This window comes from Penicillium canariense, assembly GCF_028826845.1.
Source record: "Penicillium canariense strain IBT 26290 chromosome Unknown utg000002l_segment0_segment0, whole genome shotgun sequence".
Taxonomy (NCBI): domain Eukaryota; kingdom Fungi; phylum Ascomycota; class Eurotiomycetes; order Eurotiales; family Aspergillaceae; genus Penicillium; species Penicillium canariense.
The window spans coordinates 1,147,496-1,174,335 of NW_026622729.1; the positions used below are offsets into that span (position 1 = coordinate 1,147,496).

The following is a 26,840-nucleotide window of genomic DNA, read 5'->3' on the forward strand; positions in this document are numbered from 1 at the left end:
AATTAATACACAATCGGCCACTCAAGGTGTAATTAAGGATATGAGCTTGCTGATAGAAGCCTGTGGATGTTAATTGTCCTTCTAGGTAAGGTTTATGGAAGACACTTAATTAGACTGCGCGCCAGACCGCATACGGTAGTTTCAAGCTTTTGCACTGCCACTATATATACTGGTATAATATACATGTTTTCGGTAATATATTTCTTGGCGGGCGAGCTTAAAAATACAGCCCATTTTCAGGGCCAAACGGGTGTCTTCGTTGCTGTGCCGAGGTCTCCGAATCCACGTGACCCTCACCCGGGACCGGAACTGAAGACTTTAAACAGCTACCTGAGGCAACGTGACGCCGCCTGTATTCAGTGTCCTGACGCACCATAATGCCACAACAACGCCACCGTCGATCGGCTGTTGCGTGCCAAAATTGTCGTGAACGCAAAGTGCGCTGCAGCGTTTCCGTCACCGGCATCCCGTGCGCTGCCTGTACTCAGGATAGAGCCGAGTGCATCGTCCGGGAGAGACAGCGGCGAAGGTTAGCAAGGCAACACCCGCATGCTCGAAACGAGAGATATAGCTTCACAGGGCTGACATTTATTCAACAATATAGAAAAGTACAGACCAAATCGCTTGTTGCTCGTCAACTGCCTCAGGAGACGGTTCCGGTCAGTCATTTAAGAACCGAGCCAAGCAGTATATCTCCACCGAAACCTTCAGCTGCTATGGAACGAGAATCCTTCGATCCGATTGCAGAAGCCGCTCAGACAGGACTGTTGGGCTCTACTGGGGACGATGGGACACCTCGTTCTATCACTGAGCATCATTCTATCACTGAGCGACGTGACGACGTTGCCGAGCGTACTGGTGTCGAGATATCCTCCACGGTCTTGGGGCAAGATAACAGGAATGGCCAGGTTCCTTTCTATATTGGTATTATAGCCACTCAGCGTCTTCCTGCTTTTCTATTTGGGTACCAAAGGAACTAATCTTAGCACAGGCGAGGCTCCAGGATTTACATCCATTCTCGATGTCTGCTCCCGGCCGGACCAGACTATGCTAAAGCATATTTTGCTTTCACCGGACACGTCGCCATCGCTATCTGCACAAGATCGGGAATATCTTCAACATAAGGGCGTATTTACCATGCCGCAGAAGAATACATGTTCCGAGCTTCTCCGCGCATATTTCCATCATATACACCCTATCATGCCAATAGTCGATGTTAAAGTTCTCCTCAAGGTCAATTCAGGTATCCAAATGAGCGAGTGGAATTTACTGTTATTATGGAGCATGTTCTTTGCGGCGTCAGATGTAGGTCAAAATCCTCTACACCTGGCTACGTCTGTCTAATTTCTACTCTTAGTTTGTCGATGACAGTATTTGGTCGCTCGAGGGCTACTCATCCCGCAAAGAGATGAAATTTGCTATGTATTCTCGTGCAAAGGTAAGTGGTTTGATCAATTTACTTTGTGGCAAACAATTAATGAAATACTAGTGCATGTACAATAATTCCGGCGAGACTGACAAGGTAGTCCTGATACAATCGGCCCTCCTCATGGGATTCTGGCACTCAAAAGGAGATAGCCATGCGCAGCCATGGTACTGGATAGGCGTTGCGATCAGCCTCTGTCAAATGTTGGGCTTGCACCGAGATCCGGATGCAGCCAAGGTCAATTCAGCCTTTCCTGATCGCCGGCGTCCTATTTGGCGTCGTCTTTGGTGGAGTTGTTTCTTCCGAGACCGCTGGTTGAGTTTGACATTAGGGCGGCCTCTAAGGATCAATCTTGACGATTGCGACCAACCGATGCCTACAGCTGCTGATTTGCTCAGTGATGTGGCTGAACTACCAGCGTCAATTACCAGCGCTTATATCCCGAGCGACTTCCCTCAGTTGGCTGAATATTGGGTCATTTTGATCAAATTGAGTAAGCTTTTAGGTGAAATTCTCGCACTTAGTTATAAGCCTTTGGGCTCAAACCCGACGATCCAACAATTTGACTCGCTCAAAACGGACCTCTTGCAATTCCGGATACCAAGTAGGCCTGGACATGAACAAAGTCGTCTGGCAGCCTTTTATCTATACCACTTGCAGCTGCATTATCAGTGAGTGCCAGTTTCTGATTTTACATCATGATTGTGTTTGTTTCTTACGGTGACAGGGCATCTTTGATCACTTTCTACCGCCCTTATATCACCAAAATTCCGGAGCACCTTCCACCTGCCCATGTGGAGGCGTGGCAAAGTGAGATACGAAGCCAGCTAGACTCAGCGGCATTGCAATCCAACTCTATTCTCAATGACCTTGTACGAGAAAGACTTCTTGGTTTCGCCGGTCCGATGACGTGAGTGCAATCTTCATATCCAAGCCAGGACGCCGGCCTTTGTATCTCCATGTCAATTGCTAACCAGTCTTCGTAATCAAATATAGTCCTACTCTATTAGTACCGGCTATGCATATCCACCTCCTCAATTGCAAATCTGCGGATGCTCTTACACGTCGTGTAGGCTTCAACAAATTGGAGCTATGCATGATGGTCATGGAAGAGTTGCAGGACACGTACGCAGCTGCCGCGGTGTACCGAGGTGTTTTCTTGGGGGCCATAAACGAACTGCACCCTCATTTGTTCATTGGCTCGACCTTCCAAAATCCGGATGTATCTGACGCGTCTAATCCACGCGTGGAATCCTCTGAAGCAGCGGCCGTGCCTCCCACAGTCAGCGATGATGTCCTCAATGCACTTTTGGATGAAACATCGTTCATGGACTTTTGGAATTCTTTTGACTCATTTAATGAAATGCTATATTAAGTGCCGTCGCTGCGAAGGCGTTATGAGTTCCAGCCATTTCTTTCTCACCAGACAGCGAGTCTGTATATATGTCTTAAGACGCTCTTCATAAGCGAAAATAAGTAAGTTAATCTTAATGTCCTAGAACGAAGACTGTCGCAGACATGCTGAAAGGCCAATGTAGTACGAAGCGATTGCCTCTGTTTTCCTCCCGTGGCATGGGAGCAACTCCTTGGAGCTTAATCCGGCAAGGTGCAACCTTGGACAGTCATTACCTTGGCGGAGTTATCGGCCTGGGAATCCCTTGGAGCAGCATCGGTAGTCTGTAGGGGGTGAATGGGTGATTTCTCCGCGGGTTTTTATCGCCACAAGGTGTTGAGAGGCGAAGTCATGCGCCTAAGCAACCTGTGTTTGTTTCGAGACTTTCCCCGGCGCGAGAAGAAGAGCTGAAGAGCTGCCTTGCTGCTAGTCATGCCCCGAAAGCCGGGGGGCGCCCTGATCGGCACGGCACCGTGCTGAGTCAGCGTCTCGGACACCGGACAGGGGCTCGCTCGGTTGCCAGCAGATTTCCGATGCCGGCTCCTTACCGGATCCCGCGGAACGAACTCTCCGAGCTGTGGGTCCATCGCTCCAAACCCAAAACTCTTTTTTCAGCCCCAAAACGTTCACCTCGGGTTCTGATTTTCCGGTCCTTTTTAACTCATAAGACAAATGTTCGATAACTCAGCCGATGTTTCCTGTTTTCGCAAGTTTGAATTGATTTGCGCCACCATCCAACATCTCATTTCACAGCACTGCTTGGCGCATCTGCGATATGTCACCCACTTGTCAAGAAACGCCGGTACTTGAGCATACCAAAGAGAATGCGGGATGTGCTTCTATCTCAGGCCATTCATCGCCGGAAAAAGAACCTGCAGACTGGACTGAGGGTCATCAAAATCATTTAACGCCAGAGCAGGAGGTGAAACTCTCTCAGTTCAAGTCCCAGTGTGACAAGGCCGGTCTCAAAAATGCGTCAGACAATGGGTCACTAGATGTCTCTGATGCAACAATTTTGTAGGTACTACTCAGTCCACTCACGGAGAAAATACATATCCCCGTAGGAGAAACTACCATTCAGATTGCTAATTATACCTCTCAAAAAATTTAGGAGATTTTTGCGCTCTGTAAACTTTGATGTGGACCACGCCTTTTCACGGTTCTATGTCGCAGAGGAAAGAAGAAGAAAAAAGCATGGCCTTGAAAAGTTCTATGAGAACGTGGATATCCCTTCATATGAAACGTCGAGGAGAATGGTGAGTAACAAATCCGAACCACCGATTTTGTTCGGAAAGCCAAACGACTGTCCCTCGTCGCTGACCTGTGCCCTATTTCTAAATGGAACAGTTTTCACAATGGACAGGACGACGCGATAATCACGGCTTCCCGATCTTCGTATTCCCCGTCAAAAACTTCACCAAGTCAAAGATTGAAAACTGGATCTCCGCGCTCAATTCTTCACACCCCGGCCAGGGCCATGACTCACTGTCTCCCCACGTTCTTCACTTTGAAGCTTTATTTGACAACTTGTTGCATTTTACATTGCCTTTGTGTTCCCAGCTACCACGCCCAAATATGGATGTCCCAATCTCTGCTTCCACCCACATAATCGATATCACCGGGGTGGGTGTCACGCATTTTTGGAAAATCAGGGCATATCTACAAGCAGCCTCTGCATTGGCGTCGACTTATTATCCAGAAACTCTCGGCCATGTTTTCGTACGTCTGTTTCTGGACTCTCCAACTGAACTCCACATCGGCTAACAGACTAATGTACTAGATCATCGGTGCATCTTCCTTCTTCATCACTATATGGGATATAGTCAAAAAATGGTTTGACCCTCCGACTCTTCTGAAAATCCACATTTTGTCGCCCTCCGAGACGACAGCTACCCTCTTGGCCCACATCGCGCCCGAGGATCTTCCTAAGCAATATGGTGGTACATTGCAGTGGGAATGGGGCAACATGCCCAATCTAGACGCGCCTGCAATGGCAATCGCAGGGGGCTTGTATAGTCAGAAAGAGAATGGGGAAAGAGAGTACCTTCAAGGTCCTCTTCGCGTTACAGATGATGCTATCCAGCTGCTGGGTACAATTGACGGAAAGGAGCGCAGAGGATCGATACCTTTGACCAAACCCACAGGCACCTCGGAAAGCTCACAAGGCCTGTGATGAACGCAAGCATGAATTACACACCTATCTGCTGGGAGAAAGGCCTCCTCCATTATGTTCCATAATTTGCATTCACGGCGTCTCATGACTACATGTTTACTCAACTGCCTATTGGAAATCCTCCAAGGCTGATTAATACAAAAATACCCTCATGTTATTCGTTAATCATACTTCGAAATCTAGGGTTTGTCTTATTTAACTATGCCTATTAACTGAATACCAACTTCGTAACAAGGATAAATAAATAGACTTTTCACTAATCTATCGAGTCATGTGGAGTGGTAACTTACCACTTAGAATGGGCTTATTCATCAGGTGCCCACTTCTCTTAGGGTTTTGTATGGGGATTTCTGGTTTACACGTGAAACTCAGGCTTTCTAACAGCCGGGTACCGGCCGTGCAGACACAAGCCCCGGGGGTTGGTTACTTTCATCAGCTTCTCCCTCTTACTTTTCGGCCGAAATCATCAATCAATCTAATCATCACAATCCCATTGAACATCTCCCATACATGCTAGACAGATAGTGCTAAATCCGACATAATGTAATACGCGGCTACTCGCAGGAGTGATACAAATTGTTTACACGGAGAAAGGAAAGCATGGCTCTATACTAGTATTACAGACTCCAATAGGCCCAGAGGATCATAAGCAAACCCAAGGCTTATCATAGCGCAAAGAAACTACATATGATTTTATACTTTCCCTACGGCTCATAATTTCCGGTGTACCATTCGGATAAATTCGAAACAGCATAGAAATTTATTCCCAAGTCAAATGGTGAATGATATGATCACATCAGCAGATTTATACTTTATACAAATTCCCCGCACTGCTATATTCTTTCAATAGCATGGCCGAGTGGTTTTGATCCTTTCGACTAGAGCCATGAGATGTTGCGGTCGTGGTAGCAGTGAGGCACGGGAGGCGACACCCAATGGGGAGTTGCGGCCTCATCCCCTAGTCTCACGACAGGCTTGACCACCTCCATGGCACCCCAATGAGAGTCCTCGAACTTCGCCATAAATGGCGAGTTCTCCGCGAAGTACTCCGGATAGACCGCTTGCCAGCCCTTCATCATTACGAGAAGCAGCTCAATGACAAATTGCGCCGGGCCCATAGGATCCCATTGGAAAGTGTCCGCATTCTTCTTGACCACCTCGGGAGAATACAATCCGACTTCAGGAGTGAGTGAAATCGTGTCCGCGGCGACCAGGGAGCTCAGCACATGGTACGACCCTCCAAGTGTAGCCCGATCACGAATGGCCATTAATGCGCCCAAAGCTCCAATCAGACCGGTGACCATATCGGAGATGGGAAGAGGGGGAAGCACGCAAGTACCATCGGTGTGGCCGAGAGCTCTTCCAGTCACATATGAGCTACCTGACGCGGCATCTCCAATCTGCTGCCATCCGGGTCGGTCATAGAAGGGACCATCAGGTCCGTAACAGTTCTCCTCGACGTAAACAATACCCTTTCCTCGCTTTCCAGCCATCTCAAGCATATTATGAAGGGAGAGTCCCTTTCGTGCCAAGGCTCCGGGACGGAATCCTCCGATGAAGACATCCGCGTCCTGCACGAGCTCATGCAATCTTGCCAAATCTTCGTCGTTGGTGAGATCCAGATCGATCGTGCGAATGCCAGCATTCAACGCGAGCTGCAGGGCCTGTGATTATGCCGCGTTAGCATCCCACCCAAAGATCGTAAATTTCAAAAACTGCACAGCAGGACTGAGGATATAAAACTGGGAAAGGGGATCTCTTTACATTAATATCGGGAAGCCGGCTGCAGTTGACACGAATCACATCTGCTCCGAACGCGGCCAAGGTCGATCCAATCACTGGACCAGCAATGATACGGACAAGCTCCACCACTTTGATGCCTGCCAAAGGACGCTTGTCGGTGAGGCCAGCAGGTCTAGGTGTAGGGGGAGTAGGGATAGCGTAGGATTCCCTTGTGTAGTTGACAAGCGGATGCTTTTCCAGTCGCTTGCCCATCAATGTCTCTCTCCATGCTGCCGGAGTGTAGCAGGTGCTACCGCAGAAGCCATTCTTCACATTCATCATGTCAAGCTCCTCTGCGGTAAACTTCTGAACATGTTCACGGATCAAATCGTATGCTTCTTCGCGTGTACATTTCGTGTCGGGGGCCACACCGATGGAGGCCAGGACAGGATCCGCATTCAGCGAGCCGTGAAGCTGATACCAAACATCCGGTTTCTTGGTCGGGTAAAGGGCTGTCGTACGCAATCTCAACGGATTGCCGAAAGCTCCATGTTCAAAATCTCTCTTGAAGAGGGCCGGAAGCCCGCCAGCTAAAAGGATATCGGAGGCACTTGATCCATTGATCTTAACAGCAAAGACAGAGCCTAGCCAAAGAGCAGCATGGTCTGTGTTGATCGTCACGCGTCGCTCATGTTCTTTCTCACCGTGAGCTTGCTCCAAGATCTCGTTGGCAACAACTCCACACATGGCATGGAGAGCGGCGGCAACGACGGGAGCTTTGATGGGGCCGGAAATGATCGGTTCCAGACTCCCCTCAAAGCTCACTGAATCCAGGACGCGAGGATCTTCGGTGAAGCCTGGAGTGGCCTTAGCCAAGAGCTCGAAGACTCGGCGGGCATCCTCAGGCACAGGAATGAAGTGCTTGTCGATGTAGGTGCCAGGCCCATAGACGTCCGTGCCCGGAATAACTTCATGTTCGGTCGGCATTTTGTGGTGAGTGGATTTTACAGAGCTTCCGCGTACTCTTGAAAGGTCTAAATGCAATAGATGCAGATGCAGTTATGTATGTAAGTGGGCCAGCCACCTTTATAGCGCAGTTTCCTCGGCATGCAGGCTCCCACCGCTTACACCGGATGACTACTCTCTCAAACGAGCAATAAGTTCCGCAAATGCCGACTGCCGACTGCCCCATTTGGCTCCCAAGGTGGGGCCGGGAAACTAAGGAAAAGGGGTCTTAGGTTATGTTCGGAAGGCGGGGGTGCAATTGACCAATCAAACGGCTCCAAGACCTCGGAGTCCCCCATATTGTATTTCAGGGAGATAAGAACGTCTCTTGTTTATAATAGACTTTTGGAAGTCCAAGTTGATCCAGTTGGTTCTTCATATAGAGAGTGCAAGGAATCTTTTCTGATGCAGCAGCTCTGTTCCTGATCTGCAGCAGCCTCATATCCAACACCCCTTACAGAAACAGATCTCGTAAAAATTCCTAAGCCAAACATACAGTAGCATAGGAAGGCCGACTCTCAATCTTCGGCTTGGCCCAATTCAACTCTTGAGCCTTCGGCATATTAATGATACTCTAACACTAATATTTTGTCCAGAACTAGAAGGAAGAAGTTTTAACTTATTGTCGCTCAGGCGGGTATACTTTTTGTCAAACCTCAGGATTGAGATATTTAGCGCATTCAACTGAGAACCTTGTCGGAATCTCTTGTCCAGTCCCTTGGATGCATCCAAGGGTCCCTGCCTAATCATTCATCTAATCTGCACCAGGACTTGAGCTGCAATCTTATTGGACCTCACGCTTGTTAAAGCCCAGTGTAGTCGTCATACACGGCTTCCCGGCTTCCACGGCCCGCGGTACGGTCGGCTAATTCGCCTTAACATTTTGATTGGCCCATCATCCCTGAAGCCCCATAAATTATATTATAAGTTATATCTACTGAGGCGCACTTACTCGAGCCATCCATAAACAAGGTTCTCAACTACATAGCTACCAAATTTTGCATTACACCATGTCACACCATTTCGGGACTATTGGAGTCGTTGGTACTGGGGTAATCGGTGCTAGCTGGACCGCCCTGTTTCTTGCAAGGGGGTTGAAGGTCATCGTCTCAGACCCAGCTCCGGGGGCCAGCGAGAAGCTCGCCGCATTCCTCGAGAAAGAATGGCCTACCATGGAGAAGCTAGGCCTCAGTGAGGGTGCTTCTTTGGAAAACTATAAGTTTGTGCCATCAATTGACCCTTATCTTGAGGAGATTGACATCCTACAAGAGGTAAGCAGATGACGAGAGCTATGGGTAGGTTAAACTTATAAAGCAAATGCTAATGATGCATGAGAAAGAACGCACCTGAACGGCTGGAGTTTAAACGTCAACTGTTTGCCCACCTTGATGCCAATACACCCAAGGAGACGCTACTTCTCTCGTCTTCCTCCGGTCTCCCTGCCTCCAAATTTGTGACCGATTGCAAGAACAATCCGTCAAGGATCCTCATTGGTCATCCTTTTAACCCTCCCCACTTGGTGCCTCTGGTGGAAGTTGTGCCTCACCCCGCAACTGGTGATGCTTATGCGGCGAAGGCTATGGAGTTCTACAAATTCCTCGGCAAGAGCCCAGTTCTCGTCAAGAAAGAGACACCCGGCTTTATTGCCAACAGGCTACAAGCTGCTTTGTGCAAAGAAGCATACAGCCTGGTCGAAAGAGGAATCATTTCAGCCAGTGACTTGGGTTAGTGATCTCTCTTTTCCTTTATATTAAATTCGATCTTCATTATCTTGAGATTTTGAGTTAACCTGGTGCAAACCATATGCAGACACTACTGTCACATCCGGAGTTGGTCTTCGATGGGCGTTGACAGGACCTTTCATGACCAATACGCTCGGCGGAGGAGGAAGCTTCAAGCACTTCATGGACCACCTCGGGCCAGCGTTGCAATCGTGGGATGGAGATATGCAGGAAAATGCATTCGACTTTTCGAGCGAGAAGTTCGAATCCCTCGGTGCAAGTGTGCAAGAGTGGATGGACAAGGTTGATGTCGATGCGGTGGCGAAGGAACGAGATGACTTCTTGCTCCAGTTTATCGAGGCTAAGTCTAAGGCTACAACTCTGAAATAGAGTCCACCGGGAGAGCTTATCTGCTCTTAATCAGGACTTCTTGTTTTGGCTCGTCAGAAATACTTGCCTCTTGTGTCCGTATGTATTCAATATCTATATTAAATTTGATGAGACACGGTCAGTGAATGAATTATTTCACCTGATATGCATCTAACTAAGTCTGTGGGTAAGCACTGAATGAAGCTAACTCGAGGGCTCTCCAAATCGGGTAAACGTTCGCTGCAGTAACTGGCGGCTCAACAACTGACAGTGTGCACTGTCACAGGCGTCCAATACAGCGCAGATGCTGGCGAACTCCATACTAGCGCAGCTTCTCCCTCACAAATATGAGTAGAAGCCAATGCACAACAGTGCGAAGTTGGTACTATGCCATACTATCACGGTTAAACTATATTCCAGCTTCAGCATAAAGCGCCGGCCGTTTATGGGAAATCTGGCTCTCGACATCCAATCTACCGTTCGACTCACTCATGCAGCGCCTGTCAACTGTTTTATCAAACAGCCTCCCTACCTGATACTATTTAATGTGGCTGAATTGCGGCTTGCTCTTCTTTTGGAATTGTCCAATTGTTCAGTCCTCCCGGAACAAGTTGGGGTTAAGGCAAGAGCAGCACACCTGGGTTACAATTCGAGCTCTGGGCGATAATGTGGCAATTTCTCGGTAAACATGTCTAGACATCAAAGAAGACATCAAAGAAGACACTCCATTAATTGGAAAATGCTACTTTCGCCCTGAAAATCGACACAGTCACTCCGCCTTGGTACGGTTAGCAGTAAGGATAATCTATTGTGGTCTACGAATAGCTGACGTGCTACCTTTTATAAGAACGATCATTGTACTTCTGGTTTTGCTGGGTCACAAGTTGGGCAGGAGAGTCGATTGCTATGAAAGGAAAAAACGCAATATCCATATGCGGGCGAATAGGGACCGAATGCAGAATTGTTCTGAATGGATGGCGTGCGTTGACCTTTGAGTGAGGTGGGTTTGTTGATCACCTCAAATCGCCGGAGTAATCAACTCTCTCACTCCTTGCTTTAAGTTGTTACCATCCCGAGCAATTATCCCGTATACTTGTGGGTCTTCCTAGGTTAGACTGATGATTTTATGTGGTCTTGTTCTTCATTCTATGGCCCCGCCCTACCACTTACATCATTTCAAATGACTGATTCCTCGGTCTCGGTTCCCCACCGTCAGATTACCCTAGTTGTATTCAGCATCCCTCCTCGACGTGATGCCCGCGGAGTATCAAGACCTCTCTCGAAGACTCTTGGACCTCATTAATCAAATGACCCTTCGAGGGCTTGTCGCTAAATTAAAACCCTTCTAAGTGATATTGGGGACAAGTATCCAGGCTTTGCACGGAAACTAAGACCTACCTGATCTTTTCCTTAGAAAAAGGCAATACTTAGCGTGGCGTGTAAGGCATACTGTGTCGGTGCACCGCTCTAGATCGTCATTATGGCTCAAAAGCATGTTATTTACCCAAATAAAGAAAGCGTAGCAAAAGCTCCACGTCGACGTACTTTAACGCCCACTGCAGTACTTAGCACAAAGGTTGGATTGAAGTAGTATGTGAGAAAATTGGCTGTGCACTTAACGATAAGCTGGGCAGCATGTGTCCTCACAGTGAACAAGTAGCTGCACGTTGAAATTCATGAGCAAATCTACTTTGAGAGAGTTGAGGAGTTCAATTGGTTGTAGCGGTACAATAGCAACCTTGAGTCTGCACTTGCAACATAACTTCAAAGTACAATAAATACTCGGAAGACTACATTTCCGAGGCTCCCACCAAGAAGATATTCCGTGGTGACCTCTACATCTTGCCTGTTTAGTGATCTATATCCAGAATCTGTGGAGGATCACTAGATGCACGGCGGACACATGTACTGTATTTAATGCTCGCAGAGGTACTCAGTCACTATCTGGTTGTCCATCCTCATGTACGTTCCTTCAATGCCTCGAGAATTCTTACGGCTTCAAATATTGCTGCACGCGGTGAAAGTCAAGTCAGCTTGCGTGCAGTAGTTCCACAACCAGTTCCTGGATCGTTTATAGCCGGCCTCACCTCAACGGGATGCGTTGAACTGGTGGTGCACAGGTGCAAGACTCTTCAACAGCGGTCAGCTTCCAGAGAAAATTTATCTCACAATCTATTTGACAGCCTCCTACCATTACTAGCCTGTACACGCTGCCTCATATCTGTCGAAAAAGAATCGCGCTGTGCCTACCGGGTGAGCACCGTCTCCGATAGCAAAATACGATTGGCTCCGGGATCTCCACTTGTCCTGCTGTTCGTGCATCTCCTAATACCCAGCCAACTCCCCAGTCTACCTGTGATTGGTTTTCGCCATGCTTTATCTATTTTCTTGACGATCGAGGCACAACCCAAGGAAGAAACTTACAGGTCGGTTCATCCCATAAGGCGATGATACGTAAGACTGATAAGCAAAAGTGTCACTCAACCTATTTTTATCCTTCCCCTAAATAGTTTTAGCGCAGTAAACATCCTCGTTTGCATATTTGTTTTCGAAATATTTAACACTATCCAATAAGTAGATTTCAGCTTCACCAATATAGCCAATAATGGTGATAAGCCTTCTGGATTGTTTCTTGTGATCTAGCGATTGGAAGACTGAGGGACTTCAATTTCCATGCATTTAACGATCTAGCTACTAGTCTTGGAACAGCCTATATTCACTGAGGATGTATCTGCGAAAGAGGGTCCGATAATGGAGGCAAAGTAGACACATCCGCACTCAACAATATATGTCGAGTAGAATACTCCACTCATATTTATAGCTATCTACTGACCACTTTTAAATAGTCTCTTGGCGCAGATATTAGTTATCTGGCTACTTTTCCCTAGTTCCTCAATACACACTCTCTTAATCGATTGGTCTGTTCGTTACTAGGCGATGACCCTCTCTGATCTTGCAACAACATAAGATCAAACTACATACTGTACATCTTCTCCTACCACATACAGTGACACGAAAACGCGTCGAAAACGCGTTAAAATCGTAGGAGCAAGAGGGTAGGGTCATATTCGCGATATAGGCCTATAAAAATGGCCAACATTCCTCTATCTGCTTACGCGATGCGAAGTGCCTAGTTCTACATTGCGCGACCGCATCAACGGAATGCTCTCTACTATACCTAAGCGTCACCATCGGCTTAAGGCTATCTTCTACTAAGAAGAAGTGGCCAATACAATGGATATCTAATACTGATATGTGAGGCCTACCAGCCTAGGCCCTTATGCTATTCGAGACATGGCCAATATTATCCTCGGATTTAGGTGTTATTACCTGCCGAATTGTACGGAGTACTCTTATGATAGACGCATAAGCGCGTGTTGTAGTGCGCTTTGAATTTGTAGAGGTAGACGGTGTGGGCTGTGTACAGTAGTTCGGGCGGTCAGGAAACGGGGTGTACTCCATGAAGGGGTACAAATACTTTTTGGACTGTCACTGTAAACAAGTACGCTCACGATTATAGCATAACATGCCCTACACTCTCGCGATCTCAAATCTATCTGAAATGGTTTTTTAGCTATCAGAATCGTTCTATTAAGCGTAGATCATATTATCTATGTGAAAAAAGTGATTTTGAACCCTGCTCAGGAGTGCTTAGCTTGAAGTACCGAGGATCATACTGGTGGAGCGAGATGAGCCAGTTAGAGTGGAAAATGGACTAGCCAAGAGGGTTGAGGTTTAGGTAGCAGTCCTGAGGAAATTACGTGATTTTGTCGATGGATGAGTACATTATATATATATTCTGACCTAAACGCATTTGCGGGTACCTAGACCTCCGGGGGTGACCAAACACCGGACTACAAGGCCATAAACGGGATCGATGCACTCAGTGAAGGCAGCAGATTGTGTTCGTACCAGATAGGCCACTTTCCATGGAAAGAGAGCATCCCAGAGTATTCGACTAGTGCAACCCACCAAGACCACCAGAGATACATAAGTGAAGTCATCTGTCCACCGTAGTCATAATTGCCATAAGGAGCATTGCCAGCGCGAATCGACGGGCCCGAACGATATCAACAGAAATATGTACAGTATCTGCCTAGGATTATTCGATCCGCTGATTCAGTCAATGGCTTTAGCCCATTAATTCAGCCCACCGAGACTAACTGGAGAACGTCAAGAGCGCCGCCAAACCCGAATATCACAATTATTTGATTTGGTGAGCCACGGCCAAGTTTCAGAAGAGACCAGGGGCCAGGTACAAGGCCCTCGCATGGGAGACAACCTGAAACCCACAGGGCTGCAAGAAACTCTGCCCGACCGCCAGGATCCATAGACCTGCAGGAACTCACCAGCATATTGTTTACTATGTACATAACAAGCTGTTTTCGGCATACGGAATACCCGGAGAGCTTGCCATGCAGCATCGTGGAATGGATGGCATCCGAAATATGCCGATCTGATCAAGTCTCCCTGCAGAGAAGGAGAGACGGTGCCTGCGTCGGCGCGCTCCAGCCGGCGATGGACTGCTAGCAACCGGAGCATGATCGCTCCATTCCTCTGCCATGCCTCTATGGAGATCAACATGCCCCTTGCCTCCTGGCGGTCGATCGCAAAGCGGGAATAAGCATCAAAGCCACCCAGCAGTGGCTGGTTCCGAGCGAGCCATTGGGGTCGAATCACGACGTACACCAGCTTGGGATTGAACAGGTGGAATTGATATTCAACTTGAATCTTGGTCTATGCTATCCCGGTCGCTACATGCGAAGCTTATGAGATATCAGAGTACACACGAGTAGCCACGTTGAAAGGCGCTGGAGCGTATCGGGTATCGCATGCATGACAGGCCTTTTTCCAATTTAGTGATCGTTCATGTCGAGCATAATTCAAAATATGAACTGTTGCCCGGACCCCCGCCTTCGAAGGATAGCGATCGACCCAGGATCACGTTCACAGCCCCCGGAGTGGACGGAAGGATCAACGATCAACTCGGACACGGCCCCTCTGATGACTAAAATCGCATGCGAGGGCGAAGACGGACTCGTGTTTGTAATTATCAGATATCAGGGTGGCAATTCCGCAAAACCGTACTCCGTACTTCCCTGACCAGGGGTTACCTATCCAAAGTTTGCCGCAGCCGCATTGACACCAATGACGCCAGTGGCACGCTGACGGTAAAGTACATTGCGAGAAGGAGATCCCGCCATTGATTGTGGCCTCCAGCCACACTTAAGCCCAAAGAGGCCAAGGGGGATCTGAGTTATCGGGTATTCAAAGAAAGCGGGTCAATACAATAAACTTGCAACATTAGGGCAAGCCCGCGCCGCAAGCGATCGCCGACTAGACCCTTCGAACGCCAGAGACAGGTTATTTTTGGCGATGACGATCGGCCGCCGGGAGGAAGCCCAGGCCTAGAATGAATATGGAGACCGTTGACTGTCCCAGGGGACAGGGGACAGGGGGAGAAGGGCAATAGTGAAGACACGGAGGGAGTAGTACTGCACGGTGTTGGAACTTCGTCGCAGGAGTCGAGGATACTAGAGGGCTGGAGACGAAAATTGGAGATTGATGACGGTTCTCATGCAGTGGATGCATCGTTTCTGCGGCAGGCCTGCATCGCAGCGGGCAAACAAAGGGCCACCTGCTGTACGCACTTAATCGTGTTCCAGACGATACGGTCGCGCAGACGCGACGTGTCTTATAGATAACGATCTTGTAGCCCTCCAATAAGAGCGAGAATCAAGATGTTTGCAAGTGCTCTCTTTTTTCTTACTGTCTACTACAGTATACAACTGAGTACTCCTGTAGGGACCGGCATAAAATTCATGCGAGCACCAGATCACAAATGCCCGCTAGATGCGTAGTCTTCGCAGCGCGTTGCGTACGCAGAGCCCGAGTCGATTCCCGGCTGGAACCAGAGTGGTCCCAGGCCAAGGCGTGAAATCAGAAAATAAAAGCATTCGCGATCCACCTTGGCTGATGGAACAGGCTGGAAAGGCTGGGTCAAGGGTGGGGATCGCCTGCGACGCTTTAATACGGAATAGCAGTCGTTGCGATTGTACCGTACGGTGTACAGCGAACGTACTGTACGGTGTTCTGTCTCGTCGTCTGAATCAGATATCCGTACAGATATGCGAGTCAGATTGGGAAGAGTATTAAAAGTGGCCTGATAGGGGGGACTGAGGGACCATATGATATGGTACTGGCATCTATGCAACGGAAAACCAAGGTTTTTTTAGTTATCTTTAGTTATGCATTGTTATGCTGAATTCTGCACCACAAGTCCTGATTGAGAGGGTGGCCAACAGAAAAGAAAATTGTAGGTTGGGGAAAGCCAACAGCCGGTTTTGCGACCAGGCCAGGGCGGACAGTGGGGAGCCGTGTACGTGTGGAGTTTTATTATAGGACCGCGCTGGGCTCAATCCGGGATGGCCCCAACGGTGGGAAAAGCCAAAGCAGTACATTTTGAGACGGCGCGCGACGCTAAGTGTACTCGATGTACTAGGTGTATTATTGCGGTGGCAAATTGAATGTGCTAGCGCAAAATTCTGCGTCTCTTCTGTGTGAGCTGGGATGAACAGTTCAGCAGAAGAAGCAAAAGGACTGACGATCATCATCCAAAGATGGAGCGGTAAACCCCAGAAAAGCAGCAGGATTAGGGATTAGGATGTTGCAACGAGCGATATCCAACGGACACCAGTGGATGCTTGTTGGTTCGGTCGCTTGGGAGCCATGGATCGCACCAGATGGGCCGGCGACTCTTTGTCAACCCCGATCGGAAAGACAGATAAACGATCGAACGACAATATTGGGCTTCTCTGCTGTTCCATTGACTATCGAGCATCACGCCTGTCGTCCGTCGTTCCACTTGCGCAACGAATACTGAATGGCCAGTGGTCGCATAGAAACGAGGAATGAATAACAGGTGTGCAACGCTATCCCTGCATGCCGTAGTGGTAACAATAACAAGGCATCGGCAAATCAGGGCGCGGAGTGGGCACGGAGTGGGCACGCAGTCCCAGAGCAGGTATCCCCCGATGGAGATACCTGGACCACCTAATTTGTTACCGGGAATACATGCTGGAGGGCACCGGTGGGGCAGGTTTCAGGGGCCGTCGCAATTCCCTTGGAATCCGGCGTGGCCTGGACAGCCTCATTGGATACAGTTGATAGTGGAGGGCGAGCACGATTGCTGCTGATTGGCCGATAGCGTTAGTGGTTTGTGTACGCCTGGACTGTATGCGTGTCGCCCTGTACTGTACCGTTGGACAACAACGGCGGATCAAGACCTGGGCCGGGGGAAGAGGGAGAGGGAGAAGGCTGAGGCCCCTGAGGGTATGGGTATCGGGCGTACGTATGGGGTTGGCCGTGGTGGCCGGGGTGGCTTGTATGGTACCGGTACCTCACGTGTGGTAAACCAGCCCCAGCAGTGGAAGTTACTGATACCGCCACGTAGACGGTGGCTCCCGCACTCCACCCAAGTACCGGATACCTGGAGTGCTGCTCTGCCAATTGTCACGGTACGCCCAGCACTGCCAAAGCCCCCCCCCCCCCCGTACGCCGTGACCGTAAATTAGCTCGAACAATCCCCCGATCCCAAAATAACAGCACAGCCAATATTTTCCCTCCTTACAATCTTGTCTCTTTCCTCCGTCCCTCCAACCACCCTCCCCCTTCCCATTCCACTCGCTTTCTTCCTCCCCATCCATCTTCCTTTGCTAAGGTGACACTCTCGTTTCCTTGAGGAAGGTTCGGAGAAGGGAAGTGTTTACTTCTACACAGTCACGATTGCCGACTCTCCACTGGTGATTCTGTTCGCTCGTTACATCTCCGACCGAGTTTGAGACTCGCGGGTTCGGGATCTTCGTGTTAGCTCGACACGCCTTTTAGACCAACGCCGTTACGGACTTGTACGCCATTCGTTTCCCGTCGATGCTGCATTAATTTCGCTCCCAACAACATCACCTCTCGCCTTATCAATTAGTTAATACTGTGAACGGGTCGCGGTTGAGGTAAGAACCTCGCGTCGGATGGATTCACCGGCTACCCCCCGCAACACGACACGAGCCGCAAAAGACGGGTGCCATTGTGTGTTAGCGCAATCGACTGACTGCCTTCATTAGAGCTCGAACCAAGCTATCGATTGCGACTCTTCCGTCATGTCTGGCTACCAACAAGGAGGCCATTATGACGAGGGCTACGGCCACCCGGCGGGCCATGGCGATGCCTACTACCAGGACGAACATGCTGCCCAGGGATACTATGACAACCAGGAATACGGCGATGGCTATTATGACCGAGGGTATGATCATGTCTCACATCTCCACCTTCTCTCTTCCAGTGCCAGAGGATGCTCGCCCTAGGAACGACAAAACAGCTGACAAAAGAACTTCTAGTGCGTCCGGTACCTACGGACATGAAGGTGGTAATACTCAAGCTCAAGGCTACGCCGACGGAGGATACTACGAGGCTGGCCACCAGGATGAATACTACGCCGATCAGTACTACGATGCGGGCCAGGCTGGCTATGGTCGTGGTCGACGCGGCCATGACTCCGAGGAGGACTCCGAGACCTTTAGTGATTTCACCATGAAATCGGAAACAGCTCGTGCGGCCGACATGGACTACTATGGCCGTGGGGACGAGCGTTACAACAGCTATACCGATAGCCAATACGGTCGTGGCGGTTACGGCTACCGTCCGCCCTCATCCCAGGTTTCATATGGCGGCAACCGGTCATCGGGGGCTTCCACCCCCGTCTATGGCATGGATTACGGAAACGCGTTGCCGGCTGGCCAGCGTTCGCGGGAACCCTACCCTGCCTGGACTTCGGATGCACAGATTCCCCTGTCGAAGGAGGAGCTGGAGGATATTTTCCTGGACCTGGTCAACAAGTTTGGTTTCCAGCGCGACAGCATGCGCAACATGTATGACCACATGATGACTCTACTCGACTCTCGTGCTTCCCGTATGACCCCCAACCAGGCACTTCTGTCCCTGCATGCCGATTATATTGGTGGCCACAATGCCAACTACCGCCGCTGGTACTTTGCGGCCCACCTTGACCTAGACGATGCAGTTGGATTTGCTGGGATGAAGCTGGGCAAGGCCGACCGCAAAACTCGCAAGGCTCGCAAGGCTGCTCAAAAGGCCGCGAAGAAGAACCCCGAAAATGAGGAGGAAACTCTCGAGGCTCTGGAGGGCGACAACAGCCTGGAGGCCGCGGAATATCGCTGGAAGTCCCGCATGAACAAGATGTCCCAGCACGATCGCGCCCGCCAAATTGCGTTGTATCTGCTCATCTGGGGTGAAGCCAACCAGGTCCGCTTTTTGCCAGAGTGTCTTTGCTTCATTTTCAAGTGTGCCGACGACTACTACTCCTCGCCCGACTGCCAGAACCGTGTGGAGCCCGTTGAGGAGTTCACATACCTCAATGAAATCATCACCCCTCTCTACCAGTATTGCCGTGATCAGGGATACGAGATTTTTGAAGGCAAGTATGTCCGCCGTGAGCACGACCACAACAAGATCATTGGCTACGACGATATGAATCAGCTGTTCTGGTATCCTGAGGGTATTGAGCGCATCGGGTTCGAGGACAAGACTCGTCTTGTCGATGTTCCCCCCGCTGAACGTTGGCCCAAGTTGAAGGACGTCCTATGGAAGAAGGCATTCTTCAAGACATACAAGGAGACCCGCTCGTGGTTCCATTTGATCACCAACTTCAACCGTATCTGGGTTATCCACTTGTGTTCTTTCTGGTTCTTCACTGCCTACAACGCCCCCACTCTGTATGCCACCAACTACCAACAGCAAGTCGACAACAAACCCTCCACTGCCAAGTACCTTGCTGCTGTTGGTTTTGGTGGTGCTCTTGCAGGCTTCATCCAGCTATTTGCGACTATTTGCGAGTGGATGTATGTCCCCCGTCGGTGGGCGGGTGCTCAACATCTGCGCAAGCGGTTCCTCTTCATCCTTGTGGTCTTCATTATCAACCTGGCTCCTGGTGTTATTATCTTCGGCTTCTTGGATAAGCTCGGAAGTGAAAAGATCCAGAAGCCGGTCGGCCTTGCTCTCGGTATCGTGCACTTCGTCATTGCCCTCATGACTGCGGTCTTCTTCGCCATTCAGCCTCTCGGTGCGCTCTTCGGTAGCTACTTGAAGAAGGGTGGGCGGCAGTACGTCGCCAGCCAAACATTCACTGCTAGCTTCCCTCGCCTTCACGGTAACGACATGTGGATGTCTTACGGTCTCTGGATTTGCGTCTTCGGCGCTAAGCTGGCTGAGTCTTACTTCTTCCTGACTCTGTCGTTCAAGGACCCCATCCGTATCCTGTCCCCGATGAATATCTACGAGTGCACTGGTGTGAAGTATCTCGGCAACATCCTCTGTCACCGGCAGCCGCAGATCCTATTGGCACTCATGTTCTTCATGGATTTGTGTCTATTCTTCCTCGACAGTTATCTGTGGTACATTATTTGCAACACCATTTTCTCGGTGGCCCGCTCATTCTACCTCGGTGTGTCTATCTGGTCCCCCTGGAGAAATATCTTCTCGCGCCTTCCCAAGCGCATCTACTCGAAGGTACTCGCGACCACAGACATGGAGATCAAGTACAAGCCGAAGGTCCTCATTTCCCAGGTGTGGAACGCCATCATCATCTCGATGTATCGTGAGCACCTACTCGCTATTGACCATGTCCAGAAGCTTCTCTATCACCAAGTCCCCTCTGAGCAAGAGGGCAAGCGTACTCTTCGTGCGCCCACCTTCTTCGTCTCACAGGAAGATCAGTCCTTCAAGACTGAGTTCTTCCCTGCTGGTAGTGAGGCTGAGCGACGTATCTCTTTCTTCGCCCAGTCTCTGTCGACTCCCATGCCCGAGCCCCTACCCGTGGACAACATGCCGACTTTCACCGTGCTGATTCCACACTACAGTGAGAAGATCCTACTGTCCCTGCGTGAGATCATTCGTGAGGATGAGCCTTACTCCCGTGTCACCGTGCTGGAGTACCTTAAACAGCTCCACCCCCACGAGTGGGACTGCTTCGTCAAGGATACCAAGATTCTGGCCGATGAGACTTCGCAATTCAATGGTGAATACGGCGAGAAGGGTGAGAAGGATGCTGCTAAGAGCAAGATCGACGATCTGCCCTTCTATTGCATCGGTTTCAAGTCCGCTGCTCCTGAGTACACGCTCCGTACCCGTATCTGGGCTTCTCTCCGTTCCCAGACTCTTTACAGAACAGTGTCTGGTTTCATGAACTACAGCCGTGCTATCAAGCTCCTGTATCGTGTTGAAAACCCAGAAGTCGTCCAGATGTTCGGTGGTAACTCTGAGAAGCTCGAGCGTGAGCTCGAGCGCATGGCTCGTCGCAAGTTCCGTATCTGTGTCTCCATGCAGCGGTATGCCAAGTTCAACAAGGATGAGCGTGAGAACACGGAGTTCCTTCTGCGTGCCTACCCTGACCTACAGATCGCCTATCTCGACGAGGAGCCACCCATCGCTGAGGGTGAAGAGCCCCGCCTGTACTCCGCATTGATTGACGGTCACTGTGAGCTGCTCGAAAACGGCATGCGCAAGCCCAAGTTCCGCGTCCAGCTCTCCGGCAACCCCATCCTCGGTGACGGAAAGTCCGATAACCAGAACCACGCCATTATCTTCTATCGTGGTGAATACATCCAGCTGATCGATGCCAACCAAGACAACTATCTTGAAGAATGCTTGAAGATCCGGAGCGTTCTCGCTGAATTTGAGGAGCTGACCACTGACAACGTTTCGCCTTACACTCCTGGTGTCGCCTCGCCTGATACTAACCCCGTTGCCATTCTTGGTGCCCGTGAATACATTTTCTCCGAGAGCATTGGTGTGCTTGGTGATGTCGCTGCCTCCAAGGAACAAACATTCGGTACCCTTTTCGCCCGTACTTTGGCTCAGATCGGTGGTAAACTGCACTACGGTCACCCTGATTTCCTAAATGCTACCTTCATGTGTACGCGTGGTGGTGTTTCTAAGGCTCAGAAGGGTCTTCACCTGAACGAGGATATCTACGCTGGTATGAATGCTCTTCTCCGTGGTGGTCGCATCAAGCACTGCGAGTACTTCCAGTGTGGTAAGGGTCGTGATTTGGGTTTCGGCTCGATTCTAAACTTCACAACCAAGATTGGTACTGGTATGGGTGAGCAAATGCTCTCGCGTGAATACTACTACCTTGGGACCCAATTGCCTCTCGACCGCTTCTTGTCATTTTACTATGCCCACCCTGGTTTCCACATCAACAACATGTTCATTATGCTTTCAGTGCAGATGTTCATGATCGTTCTGATCAACCTGGGTGCCCTGAAGCACGAGACCATCACTTGCCGTTATAACTCCGACCTGCCCATTACCGATCCTTTGGAGCCCACCTACTGCGCCGACCTTGCCCCCATCATCAACTGGGTCAACCGTTGCGTTATCTCCATTTTCATCGTGTTCTTCATCTCCTTCGTTCCCCTGGCTGTCCAAGAATTGACTGAGCGTGGTGTCTGGCGTATGGCTACCCGTCTGGCTAAGCATTTCGGTTCCTTCTCCTTCATGTTCGAGGTATTCGTGTGTCAGATCTACGCTCAAGCCGTCCACCAGAACTTGTCCTTCGGTGGTGCTCGTTACATTGGTACTGGCCGTGGTTTCGCAACTGCCCGTATTCCATTTGGTGTTCTGTACTCTCGTTTCGCTGGCCCGTCTATCTACGCTGGAGCGCGTCTGCTGCTGATGCTGCTGTTCGCCACCACTACTGTCTGGACTCCTGCCCTGATATGGTTCTGGGTGTCTCTGCTCGCCCTCATCATCTCACCCTTCCTCTTCAACCCGCACCAGTTCTCCTGGAATGATTTCTTCATCGACTACCGTGATTATCTCCGCTGGCTCTCGCGCGGTAACTCTCGGTCCCACGCCTCGTCCTGGATCGGGTTCTGCCGCCTCTCTCGTACCCGCATCACTGGTTACAAGAAGAAGGTTCTTGGTGTTCCATCTGAGAAGAACTCTGGGGATATTCCTCGTGCACGCATCACAAACATCTTTTTCAGTGAGATCGTCGCTCCCTTGGTTGTGGTTGCGGTGACTTTCGTTCCCTATTTGTACATCAACTCCCGTACCATGTTCAGCGATGACGTCAAGTATGCTCCGGATGCCATTGCTCGCATTGCCCTCGTTGCCTTCGCTCCAATCGGTATCAACGCTGGTGTTGCCGGCATGTTCTTTGGCATGGCTTGCTGTATGGGTCCCATCTTCAGTTTATGCTGCAAGAAGTTTGGTGCGGTCCTGGCTGCGATTGCCCATGCTATCGCTGTTATTGTCTTGATCGTCTTTTTCGAGGTGCTTTTCGTTCTCGAGTCGTTCAATTGGCCCCGTACTGTGTCTGGCATGATCGCCATGATGGCCCTCCAGCGTTTCATCTACAAGCTGATCATTTCGCTGGCCCTGACGCGTGAGTTTAGGAATGATCAGTCCAACATCGCCTGGTGGACTGGAAAGTGGTACAACATGGGTTGGCACTCACTGTCTCAGCCTGGCCGTGAGTTCTTGTGCAAAATTACCGAGTTGGGTTACTTCGCCGCCGACTTTGTGCTCGGCCATGTCATTCTCTTCTTCATGTTGCCGGCTCTTGCCGTCCCCTATGCCGACAAGTTCCACTCTGTCATTCTGTTCTGGCTGCGTCCCAGGTATGTGTTGTGTAACGTTGTATCGATGGAGTTTCCAATTTGCTAACATTAGCTCTGCAGTCGCCAAATCCGTCCTCCGATCTACTCTCTCAAGCAGTCTAAGCTGCGCAAGAGACGTGTGATTCGGTTTGCCATCCTCTACTTTGTTATGCTGGTTCTCTTTATCGTCCTGATAGCAGCGCCCATCGTTGTGCGCAACATGGGTATCGACAAGAGCCTCCGGCTCACACTGTACAATACTATCGGTGTCAAGAGTGGCAACAGCATGTTCCTTCTCCAACCCCTTGACAAGGGTCTGAATGATACCCAGACCTACCACACCGGTAGCAATCTCCCCAAGGGCTTCTCGTCTCATGCTGTTCCTACCCCTACTGCCGGCAACTACAATTTCCAGCGTTTGTTGTGACGAGGTCAATTTGACCTTGTATGAAAATGGCCTGTACAAAGTTCTACTGTCTTTTTTATTCTTCCTTTCTCACTCTTTTCCTGCGATCGCTGCATTCTTTTGTGAAATCACTGGCGCACTTGTTGATCTTAATGGCTTCTTGTGTGGAATGGCACTTCTGTCTCAAGTGGTTCTGTCATTGCCCTTGGGAATTTACCGTCGTTTGCCGCTCCCATAGCTTGTCTTATTCCTCTCTTAAACACTTATGGAATACAATCTGCATTGCTTCATTATCCTAGAAATTACGGGCAACCGTTGTACGTCAGCTTCAAGTATAAGCCTCGTAGATTTCTCAAGTGGAATGCTCATGCAATTTCAGGGCCGCGCAAGTCATTTACGGTCACGTGCCGCCGGACGTTAACCTCTCCGCGAAACCCCGGGGATCTATCTATCCGTCAACCATTTCCTTGAATCTGTCCTGCCCGGTGGTATTTTAGGACTTTCAGTCGCTGGAATTCCCTTGGTTAATCTGTTTGCGCCTAGAGCGCCCCCAGATAGCCCCGCCATGGATCTTCAGGAGACGCAACGTCTCCTTTCCGAGTACTTGCACGAACTCGCGAACCTCTTCCATCGTGTCCCCGGGTCGGCGATTTTCCTACGCTACGTGAAATCCAGTTACCAGGACGACCCAATCCGGTCTGCAGTGGAACTTTTCCTGTTCCTCTTCGCAGTGCGCTACCTGCTCGCCCCGAAATACTCGACCAAGCCTGGTGTCGTGCCATTGTCCGAGGATGAGATTGATGACCTGGTGGATGAGTGGACTCCCGAGCCACTGGTGGGCAAGCCCACCACCCTAGATGAAATGGAGGTTGACAAGAGGACGGTTATTGTAGGGTAAGCTCGCACATTTCCCCCGGGCGCTCGCTGCATGTGGAGCTGGAATTCTTGGACATTTGGCTAACGGATCATCGCGACATGCAGTCCTGTCGGACCCAAATCCAAGCTTGCCAATGGTCGTACGGTGACCAACCTCGGCTCTTACAACTTCTATAATTTCAACACAAATGAGGCTCTCAAGGAGCAGGCCATTCAGACCCTGCGCAACTATGGTGTTGGTCCATGCGGCCCCCGCGGCTTCTACGGTACCCAGGACGTGCACATGAAGACCGAGGCGGATATTGCTTCTTTTCTGGGCACTGCGGCTTGTATCATGTACTCGCAGGCGTTCTCGACCATCTCCAGCGTGATCCCTGCGTTCTCTAAGCGCGGCGACATTATCGTTGCAGACAAGGGTGTGAGCTTTGCTATACGGAAGGGTATTCAGATCTCTCGCAGTATCGTCCGATGGTATGAACACAATGATATGCAGGACCTGGAGCGTGTGCTTGCCAAGGTTACTAAGGAGCAGGCGCGGAAGCCGCTGACCCGACGGTTCATTATCACCGAGGGACTCTTCGAGTCTTATGGTGATATGGTCAATCTACCTAAGATTGTGAGTAAACGCCTTGCAGTGGAGAGTTGTGTCGTGTGCGTGATGCTAATCCTAGCTGTAGATCGAATTGAGACTTAAGTACAAGTTCCGTCTTATCTTGGACGAGACATGGTCCTTCGGCGTCTTGGGCCGCACTGGACGGGGCATCACTGAGCACCAGAATGTTGACGCCGCCGAGGTTGACATGATCGTGGGGTCACTGGCTGGCCCTCTCGTTGGAGGCGGAGGTTTCTGCGCTGGATCCGAGGAGATCGTGCACCACCAGCGGATCTCAGCTGCAGCGTACACTTTCTCTGCTGCGCTCCCTGCTCTACTTTCCACCACTGCCAGTGCCACCATCAACCTGCTCCAGAGCAACCCCGAGACCGTTTCGCAGCTTCGGGAGTTCACTAAGGCCATGCGTGCCCAGCTGGATCCTCGCAGTGACTGGGTCTACTGCACCAGCTCTCCGGAGAACCCGATCCTCATCTTGGTTATCAAGCCCGAGGTTGTGGCGTCCAAGAAGCTTTCCTACGACGATCAGCAGTTCATACTCCAGGATATTGTTGACGAGGTTCGTATCGACGCTTTCACGATTATCCCCCTTTCCAAAAAAATGATAAGTTGCTTACCTACATTCTTCGTATACAGTGCCTTGCCAACGGAGTCCTAATTACCCGCCTCAAGACACTGGAAGACAACTTTGAGCCAAAGCAAGTTGTCCCCGCCGGCCTCAAGGTCTGCGTCACAATCGGCCTGACCAAGAAGGAGATCGAGAAAGCCGGCACCACCATCCGGCACGCCATTACAAAGGTGATGAGCAAGAAGAGGTGAACACCTTATATCTTTCACGTCCCTCGTTCTTTCCTTGAATGACTGCTCATGCTCCAATGATCCCCGGCATCACTCCATACATACGTCCGCTGGCCTGGTCTAGCGACCTCACCAAACGTCCTAATGTCCCTCCCTTCCCGTCCTTCATCCCGTGTATTGTTACAGCTGCTTGTTGATATGCATTACTATTGCTACCTCAATCTGTACAGCGCTGTTCCCCCTGCTATTATTTAGTTTTTGCTTCCTTTTTTCGGGGGGCAGTTTCATTTCACCGGTGCATGGTCTCTAGACTGTTTAATACTATTTTTACTATGGCTGTGGCTTATGGCTGTGCCACATCGCATTTCTATACACTCGCTATTAACCCCCTATCCATTGTACTATGATTGGGCTTGCCTTGTTCAAGAAGTCCTCCTATCCCGCTATCCCCGTCCTATCAAGCAGCAAGAAAACAAGTTCGTCCAAAGCGGGGAACCGTTTGATGAAGGCTAGCACAATGTGAGGTCCCCTTTTACCCCTTCGGCCTGCATGATGTGACATGAAATTTCCGATAGTGCACATTCTACTGCAATCCCACGTATCCAAAGTCCGAGCCCCTAGGCCTCGGCGCAACGAAGCTGGAATGGGCTCAGCATTCCACAAGC

At 50.1% G+C, this 26,840-nt stretch overlaps 6 protein-coding genes across 6 annotated transcripts; 5 read left to right on the top strand and 1 right to left on the bottom strand.

Annotated features, from left to right (window-relative positions):
• Positions 1-716: 716 nt before the first annotated feature.
• Positions 717-2,801, top strand: N7482_003633 (fungal specific transcription factor domain-containing protein; the record flags this gene model as incomplete). The annotated part of the gene is made up of 6 exons (XM_056685758.1): positions 717-924; positions 992-1,305; positions 1,358-1,438; positions 1,490-2,097; positions 2,154-2,336; positions 2,423-2,801. 6 exons carry the CDS (start codon positions 717-719, stop codon positions 2,799-2,801), a joined length of 1,773 nt encoding a protein of 590 aa, XP_056544500.1.
• Positions 2,802-3,594: 793 nt separating this feature from the next.
• N7482_003634 (SEC14 family lipid-binding protein) lies at positions 3,595-4,992 on the top strand (the record flags this gene model as incomplete). The annotated part of the gene is made up of 4 exons (XM_056685759.1): positions 3,595-3,836; positions 3,931-4,075; positions 4,167-4,538; positions 4,600-4,992. 4 exons carry the CDS (start codon positions 3,595-3,597, stop codon positions 4,990-4,992), a joined length of 1,152 nt encoding a protein of 383 aa, XP_056544501.1.
• An 878-nt stretch (positions 4,993-5,870) lies between these two features.
• N7482_003635 (alpha methylacyl-CoA racemase) lies at positions 5,871-7,701 on the bottom strand (the record flags this gene model as incomplete). The annotated part of the gene is made up of 2 exons (XM_056685760.1): positions 5,871-6,656; positions 6,757-7,701. 2 exons carry the CDS (start codon positions 7,699-7,701, stop codon positions 5,871-5,873), a joined length of 1,731 nt encoding a protein of 576 aa, XP_056544502.1.
• A 1,028-nt stretch (positions 7,702-8,729) lies between these two features.
• On the top strand, positions 8,730-9,830 carry N7482_003636 (uncharacterized protein; the record flags this gene model as incomplete). The annotated part of the gene is made up of 3 exons (XM_056685761.1): positions 8,730-8,990; positions 9,059-9,443; positions 9,529-9,830. The coding sequence occupies 3 exons, from the start codon at positions 8,730-8,732 to the stop codon at positions 9,828-9,830; spliced, it is 948 nt and encodes a 315-aa protein (XP_056544503.1).
• An 8,135-nt stretch (positions 9,831-17,965) lies between these two features.
• N7482_003637 (1-3-beta-glucan synthase component FKS1) lies at positions 17,966-23,912 on the top strand (the record flags this gene model as incomplete). The annotated part of the gene is made up of 3 exons (XM_056685762.1): positions 17,966-18,108; positions 18,203-23,506; positions 23,567-23,912. 3 exons carry the CDS (start codon positions 17,966-17,968, stop codon positions 23,910-23,912), a joined length of 5,793 nt encoding a protein of 1,930 aa, XP_056544504.1.
• Positions 23,913-24,456: 544 nt separating this feature from the next.
• lcbA (serine C-palmitoyltransferase subunit lcbA) lies at positions 24,457-26,196 on the top strand (the record flags this gene model as incomplete). The annotated part of the gene is made up of 4 exons (XM_056685763.1): positions 24,457-24,785; positions 24,873-25,383; positions 25,445-25,936; positions 26,014-26,196. The coding sequence occupies 4 exons, from the start codon at positions 24,457-24,459 to the stop codon at positions 26,194-26,196; spliced, it is 1,515 nt and encodes a 504-aa protein (XP_056544505.1).
• Positions 26,197-26,840: the final 644 nt, after the last annotated feature.